Here is a 17,942-nt window from a genome sequence, read left to right on the forward strand (position 1 = left end):
TAAAAAAATCAGGAGCACCTCTTCACTCCCCCTTTACCATATCAACAATATTATTAAACCAAAAGCTTGACCTAGTGAAGTTCTACGAAGTTTCAATTTCAAGCTATTGAAAAAGCATTGGAATTTCATTAATTGGAACCTAAAAGGATGTCCGGGTGCCCCATCGAACACAACGTTTAATAATGCGATCTCAACTGCGATAATACAAACAAACACCAATCGTATATTAGAATATATTAAAATCTTGGCCGCGCGAGCATAAAAATGTTCTAGCGACAACACCGCTATACAAATTAATTTATATACGCGAAGTTATATACACGCTAGTATACGCAATATGCCAACGCTTACGGGAGCAAACACGTTAACATACAAACGCTCGAGACTTTCGCGATCATCCACACAAACACGCCCGCGATCTCGCAAACGACTTCATTAATTCTCATCAGGTTAGTCAGAACTTTTTTTCTTGCGGAACATCACGCAGAACTAGGGACTTGTTCAGAAACTCAAATAGTGGTTTCGTTTTTGCAGTTAGCGTCATTAAGTTAGTGTCGGATTCTAATGCACAGTGGCTCAAAACAGCGTTTTGAGGTGCTTAATTCGTTGGAGTCAAAGCTGTCCATATTCTACAATGTTTGTGTGTGTTGAAAGCGCCATCTTTTGGCAATAATACTTAAAAAAATATCATGGTAGGCTACAGAAAATTTAACTTTTGAACCGAAAGAGATAGCGCTTGACTTTCTTCGACAAATTTGTAGAGGAGAATATTTCTATAAATTTTGCAGAAGACATGTTGTCTCTGTCACTCACAGTAATCGAGTTATGAGATGATAAACTCCTTCATTTCCTATTTTTTATAAATTTTTTGTTTCTAATTTTTGCGTTAACAATGTTCAAAGGTATTTTTACACAAAACACACAACTTTTCCGAAAAGACCATATAACTGTGAATGCTGTGTAAAGACTTATAGCGGATTTTGGTCAATTTTTGGCCTGTTTTCGCACCCGTGTATCTTCACTATCGGCAAAAATTGTAATTATATATTATTGTGGAAGGTCTGGGTATCACCTACCAAACTAAGGTAAAATTGTTTGTCCATAAGCACCCGTAAAAAATTTATCCACTGCTGAAATCTTTATATCTGGCCCTCCTGAAGTCGCGGAAATGGCTCATTGAACGAGTAGGCGCTGGTGTTCAAAGACGCTTTCGCTTGATTTCTTGAGTAGCGCGCACTCTGTGTACTAGCGCGACTGCCGAGAGGCTAACACCAATGTTGAATGATTTTCTAACGGGTGGTATACAATTTCATCTCGTTCCGTACCTCTTTCGGTTCAAAAGTTAAATTTTCTGTGGCCTACTATGATCAATTTAATAAAGAAATAATATTGGCAAAAGATGGCGCTTTTTACACACACATACATTGTAGAATATGTGAAATGGCTAATATGGACAGTTTTGACTCCCATGAATTAAGTACCTCAAAACGCTGTTATGAGCCAATGCAATGGGACGAAATCGAAACGCAAATTCCATAACTAATTTAGCATAAATATTTCAATTAATTGTATGCTGAATAGTAATATGAAAAAATATAAAACCTAATAAAAACCGGGCCTTCTCGTTCCACTTCTATCAAGTTCTATTGCAATCAATATCTTAAAGCCGTCTTCTATTACAATTCAATATGGTGGATTACTCATAAAAAGAACAGATTTAATTCTTATAATAGAATTAAATTTGTTCTCTAGATGAAAATAGAAAATAATAACGATTGCAACTCTACAATCCAACACTAATTCCAGCAAACCTATCGACCTACAGGAGGAGATTTTTAAATAATGACGAGACGCTTTTTGACTATTGATAAAAGCGTCTTTTTAATAAATTCTAAACACAGTTGGTTGTGAACTGACGAGCTGTACTACGATTATACCTGCAAAATCTTTTTAGTCCAATTCTGTGAATCACCACCACTGTTTGCCTATGGATAATATCTATCGCATAGACTTTGCGTAATAATTCTACAACCTATCCCAATATGTAATCACATAAAGTAGCTAAATACTCGAAACAACAAAGAAATCCTCACGCGTACTCGTTCGCATACAGAAGTGCAATTCAAGCCGCTGAATAAGCAAAAAATCAGAAATCATTTGGTTTCATCTACTATAACTATGAAACGATTCACAAGTGGCTTAGAAACGGATACTGTGCCATGCAGTTCGATTTTCTTTTACTTCGAGGACCAAATCAAAAGATCACCATTAATTGTGCTGGATTATAAACAAAATGTTCCAGCTAATATTAATAGCAAACGAAACTTGTGCATTATGCACCAATAAACCAAAGCTAAAAGAGTTACATCAGTGTGCGATATCACACAGAATGAGGCACGTACGTGAGACGCTTTGATAACGGCATAAGTGTATTTTTTCACTGCTGTCGGTGCACAATTCAAGGTCCCAATGCACACGGTATTCGACCCCTATCCCCAGTCACTGGAGATGAGAACAAAAGGTTCATTTTTTCTGATTTGACTTGTAAAATTTAAATTGAAATTAAATTTACAAAAAAATCACGATCATTGTTGTTAGTTGATTTTGGTACCATATGGTCTACAATTTAATTTTTTTAAATAATTTCAAATGAATGTGCACTGTGACTGCATTTAAAAAATTCCATTCGGTCGGTCCGACTTTAATTATTTTTGGTCTTTTTTCGAGAGCAACTGGAGAAATTTCTTGAATAACGCATTCAATGTTAGCATCCAGCTCATCAGTTGGTTGCGCTTTGTCAGCATAGAGGAGAAAATTATTAAGCACCATGAAATAAAATCCAAGGAAGTCAAATCGCAAGAAGGATTGGTCTATCGAACGTCGTTTTGAATAAATTGATGGTTGCAACGGCCATATTACTTGTTACCCCATCTTATTTCGAGATGATGTCTTTAACATCTTGTGTAACAACATTTAGAAGCAACCAGTCCTCAACCATTTCTCGATCAGCTCCTGAGTGAATTTTAGGCTGACAAAACGGGAACATTGATAATGCCATTCGCGTACAAACTGCACCAAACATTCACTTTATTGGACTAAAATGGGGTCTCTAGGCTCTTTTCTGGTTGCTCATCACACGTATTGTTTATTTAATACCTACTCCACACAAAAAATGAGCTTCGTCTTAAAAGACGAATTTTTAGCAGTTTATTGCAAAAAGTTTTCCTGGCCGTAAGAGAAACATGAGGTTGGTATGTCAACTCAGTCATAAAAAAATCTCAATTGAAAAAAATTAAGAAAAAGCATTCTTTATTTAAAACTTTTGTTAACTCTTCAAACTCATCTTTGTTTAATAATCTCCTCTCACGATAGGATTAAGGGAATTGCAAATTTCAACAAGCCACAGTGGGTTCGCACTCACCATAAATTTTTATTTTCATTTTGTTTTTTTGCCTTTCTCATATAAAGAAAGGCTATGCAATCACTCCAAAAATCGATTTTCCAACCGAGGCCCGGAGGGACGAGTGTCATATCCCATTCGATTCAGTTCGTCGAGATCGCAAAATGTCTGTGTGTATGTATGTGTGTATGTATGTGTGTCAAATAATGTCACCCAATTTTCTCAGAGATGGCTGAACCGTTTTGCACAAATGAGTTTCAAATGAACGGTACAACGCTTCCATAAGACGCTATTGAATTTTTAGTTGATCGGATTTCCGGTTCCGGAGTTACGTGTTAAAGAGTGTGGTCACACAGCAAATTCCCAAATAAACTGATAACCCTATGATGTCCGAATGATGTAATACATATTTAAATGCGTTCAACATTACTTGGATTTGCGGGTCTAGATCACTGATGACCAATTTAAGTAGTTTTGACCACATTGGTCACCTATGACGGATCTTGATGCCCGCTGAGAACTCGCCAAGCTAGCGAGCTAATGTCACACCTATTTTCCAGCAAACCCTTAACCGATATTTACAAGCTTGATTTCAAATGAAAGATATAATACTTTCATTGACTGCTGTTGAATTTCACTCAGTTCTGACGTTTGGTTCCGGAGTTACACTTTGGCTATTGCGGTCTCATAGGAATTTCTCATATAAACCGGTACAATCGTAATTCCTCATAGGTTTAAAATCTATTGAAATGAACATCAAATTACTTCTATTCGCAGGCCTAGATTACTGATAGCGAATCAAAAACTATTGGAATGTATTGTCCACTATCGATAATTCCGGAAGCCCCGGGGTTCCGACCAAATTCCAGATCTAAAACCACTTCGGTGACGACTGAACCAAATTTCACTAATCTAGCCTCGATTGGAAGGTATAATATGAAGTTTGGTGTTGAACCCTTCATCTACCTCTCAACCTCTTACCTCTCAACCTGCCCCCCCTTTTCAGAACAACCTCCCACATGCATCCCCTTCATCCACCCCGTATACAAAAATAGGTTAAATGATTCCCGACACATCCACCCCCTTCTACTAATTATATCCCGTGCCTTGTTCACCATGAAGTTAACATGAAAACAACATTGATCTAACGATGATCAAGCTATATAAAAATATATATCTTTTAAGGAGCGTCAGTATCGACATGTTGGTTATCAGGTTCGTGGCAGTCGTGCACTTATATATGCTCCTCAAGTGTAATAAGAATGAAATAGACATTTCCACAATGTTATATTGAACATAACCAACCGTTAAATCATAGTTTAGATAAATGAGAAAGGCACAATTGCACCACTAGGTGGATTAAAACAGGTTTTTACTAGAATTAAATCAGCTCTTTTTTGAGTTATTCACCATGTTTCATTTTAATAGAAGACATCTTTAAAACGTTGATTGGAATATGACTTGATAGAAGTGTAACGAGGCCCGAAGAGCTTATGTGAGCTTTTATTAAGTTGGATATATTTTTTCATATTACTATTCAGCACAAAATTAATGCAAACATTCACTCTATTTTACCATTAGTGGTTGCTAATGTTTGTAGTAATGTTTGGTAGTATTCGAAATACTAATGTATTTTTGTTATATGATGATCGTTGGTTTAGAATATTAGCTTGCGTCAACTGTTACCTTACATTTCTACATTCTTATTGTGACTTATATTGACGTTCTACGAATTATTGCCCATTTTTCTACTGACATTCATCTTGTGGTTCAAAGGAAGAGTAATTTAGCGGATGAAGCGAGGTTTCGAGTTAATTACAGAAAATTTGAGAGCAAACGAAAGAGGTGTGACAAAGCACAATCAGTCTCCCCGCGAAGAAATACTTTGATGATGCCATTATAAACATTCAAACGCGGTCTCAAGCGTGAACCTACATTCTCCCGCACTCGCGCGATCATGAATTGGTCTTTTCCGGAAGCCTATCCTCTATACCAGAAGTCTAGGTCCATGCCTTTAATTGGACCATTTAGAAAAAAGGATAGCTCTCATATCCACTAGACAGCACTGGTGACATGACCGGGAACTCTAATGTTATGAGGTAACTCACTCCCTGTTAGAATGTGAACCGTACACCGAAAACTAAATATCAGAATGGCCGTCCGCGTGACTATCCAAGAACGCACGCGAATATGTGAATGGCCACACGGTTACAAAATCGAATTTATAGACTTGAAGTCACATGCACGCAAGCACTCGCGCCAAACACATTAATATACGAACGCTTAGGCCCTTCGCGATCAACCACGCACACCTATACTGGCAATCACGCAAACTTGATCACACCCCGGTAATAAGATGAATGTTTTAGTACTCGTCCGTGTTCGCGCGATCATGAATCGATAATGTCCGAAAATCATTATCCTCCGTCCTAGCAACTTAGGCCCATAAATTCAGCCGGACCAATAAAAAAATAAAGCTCATATCTACTAGACAACACCTTCCATGGCGACACGACCGGAAACGTTAGTGATATAGATGATCTCTTTTTCTTCTAGCATCTAAACCGTACACCGAAAATTAATGGTCCGCACGCGATCATCCAAGAATACACGCGAATATGCGAACGACACACGGTTATAAAATAGAGTTTATACACACGAAGTTTCGTACACGCGATAATACACGCGCTCGCGGAATCCCGACGCCCGCACATATCTGAACAGTGCAGTACGTATCACATTCAGAATAACAACCCGCTGCAATTGACCTTAAGCAGTGTTTTAGTGGGTGACATTACCCGTCTCGTCTGTAATTGTAGCGAGTGATTCTGACGGGGAGCTCTTCCGAGAATTTACATAGCTCTACAATTCCAGTAGGACAACTCTCGAAAAAAAGTTTAGTTTCAAGTCTGGCATTATTATAAACTGTATAGGTTATATTATCGTTTATCTGAACACAATTAATTCATTTTGGAATCATATGAATAGACACGCTATACTAATACCAGCCTTAAAGCTAAACTTTAAAAAATAATGAAACTGGATTAAATTTGCCTTGTCACCCTCCACGGAATTTTCGCATAAATTCGGATCCGATTATCTGACCAAGTCAACATATAAAGTCTATGAAATTTAAATATGTTTAACCTTAGGCTCATACGTTTTTGTCTTCTTAAAATATAAATTCTTAAAAAAGAAAAATTAAGAATGGAAATAAATATGCATAGGGGAGACTGGGGCTAGTTGGCGGTGTTTTCAGTTTTCATTTTTTACCGCTTTGATGTAAGTAGATCTTGTAAAATAGAACACTTGGCATGAAAGAGCAGACTGTTGGCAACATCTCTAAATTATATTAAATTGTTTGATGTCTCCATTTTTAGAGACAAAAATATGTAACGCGGAAAAGCCGCCAACTTATCCTGGCCCCGGGGTAAGTTGGCGGTATGCATAGATACGCCCAAAAATAAGTAATCAAATGGAGAAACAAATACTTCAAGGGTCCTTGTGGAACGTGCTGAATGTCTTTTCAAGAAAACTATGTTAATACATTTGCTATTGTATTTCAGTCTCAATACCCCGGCTTTTTGGTTTCGAAGTGAGCTCCATATTCAAAAGCAAATTTTCGAAATTCTTCAGTCGATTGGCCGAAGTATATGTCTCTTGCATTGACGAGATACATAAGAAAAAGATTTTCTTACTTTGGAGTGAATTAAAAATATACATATATGTAAATAGTACCGCCAACTTGCCCCGCGTGCATCACCGCCAACCTACCCCAACCGCGTGTTCTATTAACGACTATTTAAAAAATAGTTCGTGGATAATATCTATGCGGATACTGAAAGCTCGTTTCACGCACTATCAAAAAATATAATCATCCGAGAAATAGATTGAAAATCACCCTAAATAGCACAAAATTTAGAAAAGTTACTTGGTATGCTCGGAAATACAATCTTGCCCACAACTTTCACTAATCAAAATGTTCTGCAACCAAAACACATTGGATAATGGGTTTCACATAACTCAAGGTACATAACGAGAGGTAGGACAATACGTCTAATAGGAACGGAGAAAAAGGGATACCGCCAACTTACCCCAACTGCCAAGTAGCCCGGGCCCCCTATTATGTAATACCCATTTTTTAATGACTTGTCACAATACTGAGCCTGAAATTATTATCAGTCTTGGATCATTTGGATAAGGTCGAATATTATCCCAGATCAAATTCTCGCAAAATCTTTATCTTTTTTTTTGATTAACTGCGTTCTAACAGAGAATTCCTCATATATTATGTAACAAACCCTAGAAAAATTGGGATTGAGGAGGTTCAATAAGTTATCCCAGCGAAACTCAAAAATTCCCATCCTTATAACGTTCACAGTTTTTACCCAACTTAATCTAATAATTGCTTGTTTTCATTGATTATTAGCTTAGCGCTTAGAGTTTTAACAAATATATAATTTTCAAAATATCTTGCCCCAAAGCTCATTTTCTTCAAAAACGAGGGAAAAATAAGAATAAGTTCAACAAACTCTTAAATAACGTCAGAAACATTAGCAGCACTAAATCTTAATGTTCAGAAAACCTTCCATAGCCATTCGAATACCTTTAACTTAGCATAATAACAATTCATATCAATGAAGATATCTGAATTTTACTAAACGTATTTTTTATTTTAAAGGCGAAATTAATTTTTTTACTGTAATGCGAAAACTGTTCCACTGCAAATTTTGTGAACTTCATTTTCGGATTCAATCAATCTATTTATAATTAATTAAGCTATAGAAGCACTCCTTAAAAGCTAGCATAGGCCTAATGTTTAATAAGTGATTCGGAAATACGACGGTTAAATTTCTCGCAATGTTTGCTTAAAAATCAGTAGTACGACCTTAACTAGGGAATATATTGTAATGCAAATAGGCAATCCATGAGACGTTTTTGATCAGCTGATTATTTCTTGTTTATTTCTTATAGCGTTTTTCGGGTGGGGGCGACGTTCGACAAAATCGTAGTTTCAATCCAACATCAAACGAATCGGACCAGCGAATGGTGTTCGTCGGGTGGGTTTTTCTGTTTTCAAGGGCGAGAGAAAATCAAAGTTTTCGAAACAGGTCAAAACCAACTGATGGATTGTCAAACAAAACTTGCGGATTGCCAGGTATAAGTCATCAATTATTTCAAGTTATTCAACTGATTGCTGATTATTAAGACTTTATTTTCATTTGTGCATAAATCTTGGTTTGCGACAATACAATGATTAATATGAAACTAGTCACTTCCCTTGTTAGCCTTCGCATGGTTATTTCCTGCGAGCTCCATTCTGGGAGCTCTTTTTTCAGCTGTTCTTTCATTTGTGTGATGTGTGTGTTTGTTTTGATCGAAAAAAGTAGAATGATTCATTTTACAAATCATGCGATGGCGTCCATGATCTAGGTACCTAGTTAGACATTTTTCGGCGCAATGGAATAAAAGGTTTCCATCAGATTTTTTTTCGATATGGTGTAAATTTGCACGCCAAGGAGGCGATAATTGAATTGTTGCAGCTAGACTAAATGCACAGAATAAAACATTTGTGTTATGCTGAAAATTGAGAAAATTCTGCTAAATAGGTATTTTATAGATGTTAGAGATACACTGTACACTGTACACTGATGCTTTATTCTTTAGATTCTATAGATAATATTCCAGAGAACATTGGACAGTTTTAGTCCTGGAAAGTTTAGTGGTGTGATATAAACAGTTTGATTTTATACACAAGCAAATGATTGATTATGACATTTGTGCGGAAAACGGTTTCAGTTCAACTATCGTTTGGTCGGTGTTAAATCAAACGGGACTAAGTGGCAAAATCTCTAAAAGTGAGGTAATGATAGCACTGAATTAAGGATTTCTTCAGTCACATGCGACTTTCGCCAGATTTTGGTAGATTTGCTAGATTTGGGCGGTCAACTAAGCTAAGCTATTTGGTATTTGTTGCAATAAGCTAGAATTTGGGCAAGAATACGTTGAAAATAAAAAAAATGTTACGGAAGCCATGCTCTTCATCTGGTTGATAATCGTTGGTCTGTATCATTTCGCATAATTTTTCTAGCTCGACAAACCAAGAACCAATTGTCAATATCGCTGCAGTCATTTTAACCCTACAAAACAGGCTTTTATTATATACAATATTACAGATCTACCATTCAAATACTTGAACTTATTGCAGATGCGTTATATTTTCAAATATCGTTTGTTTTTGTTTGCATTTCATTACAGAAACCATCGTACATAACAAGAAGACAGTTCAACTCTACTACATTACACAGCGCGGGTTTCAAAGTTGGTCACGACAGGGCTTACGACACACGAAGTGACTTTTTACGCAAATTTGGTCTGGTTGAGGCGCACAAGAGGCTTCCACACTTTTTTGCTGATGAAGATTCTCTGGCAGCATGAATGCATTGGGGGGAACTAGGGGGGAGCGAAATGCAAAGCCCAAATTCGCAGCGTTAGATATCAACAAGCTTTACAGCACAAGTCGGGTAAGTTTGTGAATGGCATAATTTATCTAGTCTGATGTGTTAGAACTATATTCTACTATATTATAGGGAGAATCTCTAGAACCATCCACTCAGAAAAGCGCAGCTCCTCGTAAACATGGAATGCAAAGTTTGGGAAAGGTTCCCTCGGCTCGTCGACCACCAGCAAACCTTCCGTCTCTGAAAGCAGAAATTTCCACACCGTCGGATCAGCAAGGTACTTGGGGTAACGAAGCCGGAGATAACCAAAACAACAATTCTAGTATTACCGCAGCACTACCCGCAGCAGCATCATCGTCAGTAGCAGCATCCACTAGTAGCAGCCTAAATAACAACGCCTCGGTCGGTGCCGGAGGTGTTCATATTTCTTCACACGCGAGCAATCAACAAATCCATCACTCAAACGCTTCGTCCTCTACACAATGGAGTTCGGTATGTTATTGTTTGGGGATCATTTGAAGCTTTGTGGTTAATTGACAATATCTATTTTTATACAGAACGAGTTCCCCTCCCTGGATGGCACTGGTCAGTATGGTCCGAACAGCAAGCAACATCAGCAGCATCAGTACGATGGCAACGAAAGCCGATCGACGATTCAGTATATCGATGGCCCACATGTCAGTTTGAGACCCCAGACGGATGCAGCGAGTTGGATGCAGCAACAACAGCAAGGAAGTGGAGGCGGAAACAACGCCGGCGGTATGAACGGGCCAAACAGCAACCAACAGGGCCAGGGCCACCAACAACAGCAGCAGCAAACGCCGCTACCGCCACAATTCCGAGCACTGATGCCACCGTTCATGTATCGTGGCAGCGGAGGCGCAGGTGGAAACTCTGTCACTCCACCTCCCTCGAACGAGGATATGAGTCGTGGTGGCAGAGATGGTGGTGGCAGAGATGGTGGTGGAGGAGGCAATGGCGGTGGAGGGCGAAACAGCAACAACAGCGGTTACAACAGTATGCTGCCAAGTTTTGTTCTTCCTTCGACAAATCATTATCAATCTCAAGGATCAAGTTATTCACCAACGCAATCTGGTGGTAGATACCGTGATTCGTATTCCGGAGGACGTCGTAATCAGATGCAACCACCTCGGCTAGCTAACCGGCAGCAGCAGCAACAACAACAGCAACAACAACAACAGCAGCAACAACAACTACAACAACAACCGCAGCTGCAACAGCAACATACACCGCAGCACCAGAACGACGACCCTCGCGTACAGCAAGCTGCCCCCTCGTATATAGAACCGGATATTGTTCTGCAGAGACCAATCATAAGAGATGAAGAGCTGCAACGTATTGAAGCCATTTCCAAGGATGAAGGCTGGGCAAAGGACGATGAGATCGATTATAATCAGAAGCTGCAATTTTCGGATGACGAGTCGGAACCAAGTCCCGCGAAAGAGATGTCACCAGTAGTAGCGTCAACTACGCATGAAAAGAGTATGCCCCAACTTCTGCAGCAGGATCTGCAACAACAACAACAACAGCCGCAGCAACAACTTCAGCAGCAGCAGCAACAGCACCAACAACCACAACAACAGCAGCAGCCTCAATCGCAACAGGAAGATGAGAAACGAATGACTTGGAGCCGAGAAGTGGATCGGGAATATGACAGGTTTGACCAGGAACGACCGGATCTTGATCGGCAAGAGCGTGAGCGCGATCAACAGCCATCTGTACGTTCCACGCAGCAGAATGGGTACGTGGGCGGGGGTCGTGGCGGTCTAGATGCGGAAGCGAAAGAACGATTGAAACAACGTCGCGAAGAAGATCAAAGGCGCGAAATGGAAAGAAAGCAAGCAGCGGCAAAGAAATTGCTCGAACTCGAACAGAAATTAAATCGGAAGAAAAATGAAGACGCAGGAGTCTTATCAAGCGCTGTCTCGGTGAAAGACGACGAAGAACGTGACCAGCCAGCGTCTGGCTATAGTGAATCTACTGAAGGAAAGGATCGTAACAGCTCTGGTAGCCGCGGAGATCGTGAAAAAGCTGATTCAAAAGAGCAACGAGATCGTGATCGGTACGAATATGGAAGGCACGAACGATACGATCGTGACAGACCTGATCCAAATCGCGAAGGGTGGGACATGCCAGCATTTTCGAAGAATTTCCAAACAAATTTGCCGCCACGTTTCCAGAAGCGTAAACTTGAACGAAATCCTTCGGGGAACAGTTTACAGGGAAGTAGTCACTTTGTCGCAAGAGATCAAACTAACAGTCGCAACGGTAGCACTGCCAATCAGGGATCCACGGGTTCATCTCAATCGCAACAACAGCAGAGCGATGGTAAAAGCGTACCATTTGCACAACAGTATGATCCACGCTTCATACACAGCCAGCAAACTTTCGGGAAGACTCAACCCGCTGGATCACAGAGAAGAGGTGTTCCTGTAGATGACGTTCCCCGCGGAAGAGACTTTAGGGATCGTGGTGATGATCGAGAAATGTTGCGTGATCGTGATAGAGATCGAGAACGAGATATGATCCCCAGGGAAATTATGAAGCGTCGGATTGATTCGGAGGAAGATGATCGGTTCAGCAGCAGTGGTAGGGAGTCCTCGAGCAAATTGAGTGGTGGACGAACGACACCCCAGCTTGTCAGAAGTGTTTCGGATACATCTCAACGTAAAACGAGCGTTTCCAGCGATGACAATTGTCGTCAAATGGAACAACACCATAACAGTACGAAGGAATCAATGGGTTCTTGGGAATCCGAAGCGGAAAAGGAAGATCGTAGGCAAGTGGAAGCGCCAACTGTGCTGGCAAAAGAAAATCAGTTGCAGCAGTTCCATCAGCAACAACCATTGGACAACCGGCGTACTTCTGAATCATCGGTGATGTCTGAAGGTGAACCCAAGCAAATTCTTCATAGAATCAAAGAATCTTCACCTTCGCTTTCAGAGGAGCCAAGTAAGGCCGAAACAACCGGCGTTGAAACAAAAACGAAAGAGCCTAAGTTTATATCGAAGGCATGGGGCGAAGATACTGTAGAGGCCTGGGGAGATGGAGATGAGCCGGCAATAAAAGCTCACGATTTAAGTTTGGTTTCATCAGAAGATAAAAAAGACGCTTCCGGTTCGGATGGTGCTAAAAACGATAATATCAGTGGAAGGATATCTGAGTCGGATGGTAAGATGAATACTTCACAAGGTAGTGCTGCCAGTGGCAAAGAATCGGACGACAATAAATATGGTTCAAAAAAACCAATGCATCCGAGATTAGTCGGGAGACATGATTCGCGCGGTGGAGGTCATTCGAGAGGAAGTTACGGTGGTGGATATCAACGCGGTGGTGGTAGTTGGGGTCGAAGAGGCGGCAGTAGTGGCTCTCGAATGGGTCATGGAAGAAATTATAATCAGGATTATTGGAGTGAGTCTGATTATTCTGAAGATGGCGAGGATGACTATAAAAAGGACGGAAAGTACGAGCGAAAGGATGGCGGACATTATAGACACGGAAATCCATCAGCTGGGCAAGGACATAATATGAAGGAAGGGTTCGCTCCGCGTGGAGAGCCATCCAGGCGAGGACGTGGAGGGATGAGTTCTGTGAGTGGTCCTGGTTTCCGTAAGGCACCAGTCGGTAAAAAGATCGACGGTTATGGTCCGCCAAGTTCGAAGAGTCCTTTCGGAGGCAATGAGGAAAAGGTGGACTCAAAGCACCATGCAACGGGGAAGGATATTAAATTAGCTGAACAGGCAATTTGCAATGAAGATCGTACGAAACAGAAACAAGCAGCACTTAGTGCCGGCCTGACAAACAAACCCGCTGGACCAAAACTGTCTGGACAATTGCCACAAAGAAGCCCGTCTGGTAATATGAAACCTCCAGGGAAGCCAGCGGAAGAAACACTTTCCGATCAGGAAAAATTGAAGACAGCGGATAAGCTGTCACTAGATAAAAAACCCCGCAATGACAGCAAAGGCGAATCTCATGAAGAAAAGGGCAAAGAAAAACCGAAAACGGATAGCGAAAATCATGATTCGGAGGATAAAGACGGATCAAAAGGAGTCCATCGTGTTAAACCACAGCAACACCAACAGCAGCAACTTCATATTACGAAAGGAACGCAACCACCACCGTCTGTACCACTTAACAAATCTTCTGCTCCCGCCAAATCCGTTGTTACAACAATAACAAGCCAAACGGCAACCGTAGTTCAAAAGCAGACCGCGGCAGTGGTTGTTGGAGCTCAACCCAAACTCAATCAGGATGTTCGTAATCAGACCAACAATGTTCGCTCACCCAATATTCCTCCTCGGCTTGTTAAACAGAAGGATCGACAAGGTGGATTACAAGACGGCCAGCAAAGCGGAGGAGAAACAAATGACTCGGAGCAGAATGTTGCTTCGAATTTATCACAGCAACAACCACAATCGCTGCCGGATAAAGTAACCCCACTGAGTATAAACGCTCCCAAGACTGATACTAGTAAGCAACTTTTGGATGGAACAACACCGCCTGTAAACACGATAATATTTGAGAACACAAATTACAAGTCAACATCTACAGCGGCTGTTGCTACAGTTATAGTGCAACAGCATCATCATGTTCAACAACAACAGCAACAGCTGGTTCAGCAGCAGCAGCTAGCTCAACAACAGCAGCAGCAGCAAGTTCAACAGCAGACACAACTACAAGGTCCTCCTCCTCCTCCTCAAATGAAGCGACAACATTCCGGAGGCTCCACTGTTCCCCTGGTAGCTCTGCAACAGCAGCAACAGACAGTAATTCACATGGGAAAACCTGATCATCAGGTGCGACATTTGTCCCAGGAGGAAGCGTTTAAACCTGCTGGTGGTATTCAAACTACTGTTGGGTCAATGCAGGAAATGATGGAACAAGCGCCGCAACCACAGCGACCTCATTCGGCAAATGGTCCTCCTCCACAGCAGCCACAAATTCAACAGCAACAGCAGATCCAAGGACCACTGCAACAGCCAATACCACAACCAGGGCAGTCAAGCTCGCAAACCGATGCAATATCTAATGCTCTACAGGGAATGACTTTTCAGAAATCAGCAGATTCGGATTATGAAAAGGAAATTAAACCCTTCTCCTTTGACAATGAATATTCGCAGCTCATCGAGGCGAAACAGAAAGCAGCTGGTCTTTGTCTTTCCAAGGCGCAAAATATGATTTCTCCATCGACGGCAGAGCTAAACCTGAAAATAGCCAGCGTGAAGAAGGTTTGGGAGATGCCAACTGTTGCAGAACATACTGGTGAAGATCCTACGAGTGCAGCCGCCGCTGCAGTACATTTAGCAGCAAATTTTGCTTCATCACAACATCAGCAACATCTGCATCAGTTCCAACATTCGCATGGAAATCTTTCTCATAGCCATCCGGTTCACACACTGGCTGCGGCAACGGGCCAGTCATATGCGGGTGGCTTTGGACAAGAACAAGCGTCACTTGAACAACATTTTGGGAAGCCAAGTAATGAAGGTGTTGCTGGGGCCGACGTTGACTCCGGCTATAGTACTCAACAGCATGCCATTGTTGGACAAGGAGCAAACGTTCAGCATCAAGCAACGAACTTGAATATGAAACACGCCGCGGATGTGCTAGCCAACAATGCTCAAGTATGCAAGGTGAAACCAACACAACAAAACATGCACCAATCTACTGGACTAGGTCTTTCACCACCTCCAATGCAACAGGGTAATATTCCATCCGCACCACAAACTTACTATCAACCGTCCCAGTACGGTATGTCCACCATTCCTTCACCACCGGCCGTAATCTACAATTCTTCGGCAATGCCTTCGCAAGGTGGTCTCTACAATCCATTCCAAATTGAAGCTGCCGGTCGCTCGCAATTTTCCCAATACCCCACCCACTATGGTACCACTGGAACCGGACCATACAATGCCTATATGACTACTCCGCCAAATTTACAGACCGCTCCGACACCGGACATGTACCAGAGTCTAGCATCACAGTTTCGCATGAGCGGTGCCGTCCAATCCCCTTACAATCCGTCGCCCTCGCAACAGCTGAACAATCCCAGCACGATGCTCATTTCATCCAGCACAAACTCACTCATGTCATCATCAGTGAAACCTTCATCCCAACAAATTGGTGCAATAGGTTCTAAGAGTGGCTCCGTTGGTCAACCGTACGGACAGCAGTACATGGGGATGTTTCAACCAGCACCCCTTCAGAACAGCAGTTTCTATTCCAACTCAGCTGGTGGTCAAAATGCATTTTTCGGTGGTGCTGGAGCTACACAGAGCTATGGCATTCAAGCGGCTGCTGCCGGTATGTTCGGTGGTCACGGAGGACAAACTCCATCCAGCGCACCTCCGCAACAACAGTTGCCTAACTATGCAGGTACATCGCAGTTTCTCAGCTCACCACTATTAGCCAATGCTGCCATCTCACAACAGTACCGTGGAGGTCCGACCAATAATCCACAATCGGCAGTAGCAGCAGCAGCCGCTGTCTACATGAAGAACAATCAGCCCCAATCGCACATGCAGGATCCCGTGAGTTATCAATAGTATAAACGTTAAATGTAACATTTGTACTCTTTTGTCGTTGTATCCTTATTTTGTTGAAATTCAATTATTCCAATTCGCATAATGCAAAAGTAAGATCTAGAGGTGACATTGAACACCGTGAGATACCTGATGAGAATCTATTGGCAAAGGAGAATAAATTTCTTGAAGTATACTGGATCTAATAAAACACCATCCGTCGTATCCTCCGAGAAACTAAAATTGAAAATAAAATGAAAAATGTTTATGCAAGTTCCGTGTTCAATTTCGCCTCATCGTCTCCGGTTGAATCAGCAGTTTTATAACAAAACCAACAAGTTAGATTAACACATAGCGCCATAATTGTTCGCTTCTTCGTAATTTTTGTTTTGATATGTAGAGTAATTGTGAATTACAGGTAATACAAATTTTCTGCATTAATTGGATAAAATATCGTTATCTGATGAGAAAATAAAATTTTTATTGGTTACTCAGTAACTTCAAATTGTATCCTAGCCTCCGTATTTCCTTTATTGGAATGGTCCTGTTGTTTAGGAATGTTTTAAACAAATGGTTTTGTTTTCAAATCTTTTTTCCACGTAATGACTCATATAAACTGCGTTCTGTCAGTTTTCTATTTTCGCAATGATGTGATCTTCGGCACAGTGGTTCAGAAAGCGAACTTAGCACGAAACAATTGTTCACGTTTTCATCTTTGGATTTATAGATTTGATGTCTTAGAAATATTTATTGTGGATGAAAAACTGTTTCTTTTCGCTAAAGCGGTTTTAGGGTGGTCCTAAAAGGTCAAAGTTGCCAATTTTTTTTGCCAAATTCTATTAGAGATAGAATGATACTTTTTTCTGCCATTTTCGAGAACAATCAATTCTCAACAACTTTGTTGAAGATGGCATCTTTGTATCTCAACCCATATTCATTTAAGAGTGATTTTCCGTAACATAAGTTAGGGTGTTTTACGCAAAATCTGTGATGTTTTGCTAAGATTTTTCAAAGTTTACATACATTTACAATGTTTTGATATTGACCCTAAATGCCGGAAATAGCGATATACTAGAAACAACAATCACTTTCACCCTACCATTCCACCAACAAATCGAAAATGCAAAGGAATCGTTGTATTTGCGCAATTCTCTGTTTTCATCTTTGTCGATGACGCTTTGATCATATCTGAATTAAATCGCGGAATTTTATTATCACATTGCCATTTAATACATGAAAAAAATTCTTTTAAATGTTGCCCGAAACAGCGCTTGTGGTGGTCCATTCGAGTGGTCCATTTATTCTGTTCAGCGATGAAGCCCATTTCTGACTCAATGGATACGTCAATAAGAAAAATTGCCGTATTTGGAGTGAGGGGCGACCCGAAGAGATGCAGAGCTAACACTTTATCCACAAAACACAACAGTATGGTGCGGATTATGGGTCGGAGGTATCATTGGTCCGCTTTTCATTAAAAATGTGGATGTCGCAATGTTACTGTGAATAACCTCCGTTATTGTGCCGTGTTAAGGGGTT

General features: G+C 40.9%; 1 protein-coding gene across 5 annotated transcripts in view; it reads left to right on the top strand.

Moving 5' to 3' along the window:
- LOC131692994 (mediator of RNA polymerase II transcription subunit 12) overlaps nucleotides 1-17,942 on the top strand; it is a 51,281-nt gene that overhangs the window by 18,298 nt on the left and 15,041 nt on the right. For all 5 annotated transcript variants that reach the window (XM_058980426.1, XM_058980430.1, XM_058980427.1 and 2 more), the window contains 3 exons: nucleotides 9,659-9,924; nucleotides 9,991-10,353; nucleotides 10,419-16,415. In XM_058980426.1, the coding sequence (XP_058836409.1) occupies nucleotides 9,835-9,924; nucleotides 9,991-10,353; nucleotides 10,419-16,415 (6,450 nt within the window). In that variant the 5' untranslated portion in view covers nucleotides 9,659-9,834. The remainder of the gene's footprint in view (nucleotides 1-9,658; nucleotides 9,925-9,990; nucleotides 10,354-10,418; nucleotides 16,416-17,942) is intronic.

The sequence above is a fragment of the Topomyia yanbarensis genome, chromosome 3 (genome assembly GCF_030247195.1).
Source record: "Topomyia yanbarensis strain Yona2022 chromosome 3, ASM3024719v1, whole genome shotgun sequence".
In the NCBI taxonomy this organism is placed as follows: Eukaryota; Metazoa; Arthropoda; class Insecta; order Diptera; family Culicidae; genus Topomyia; species Topomyia yanbarensis.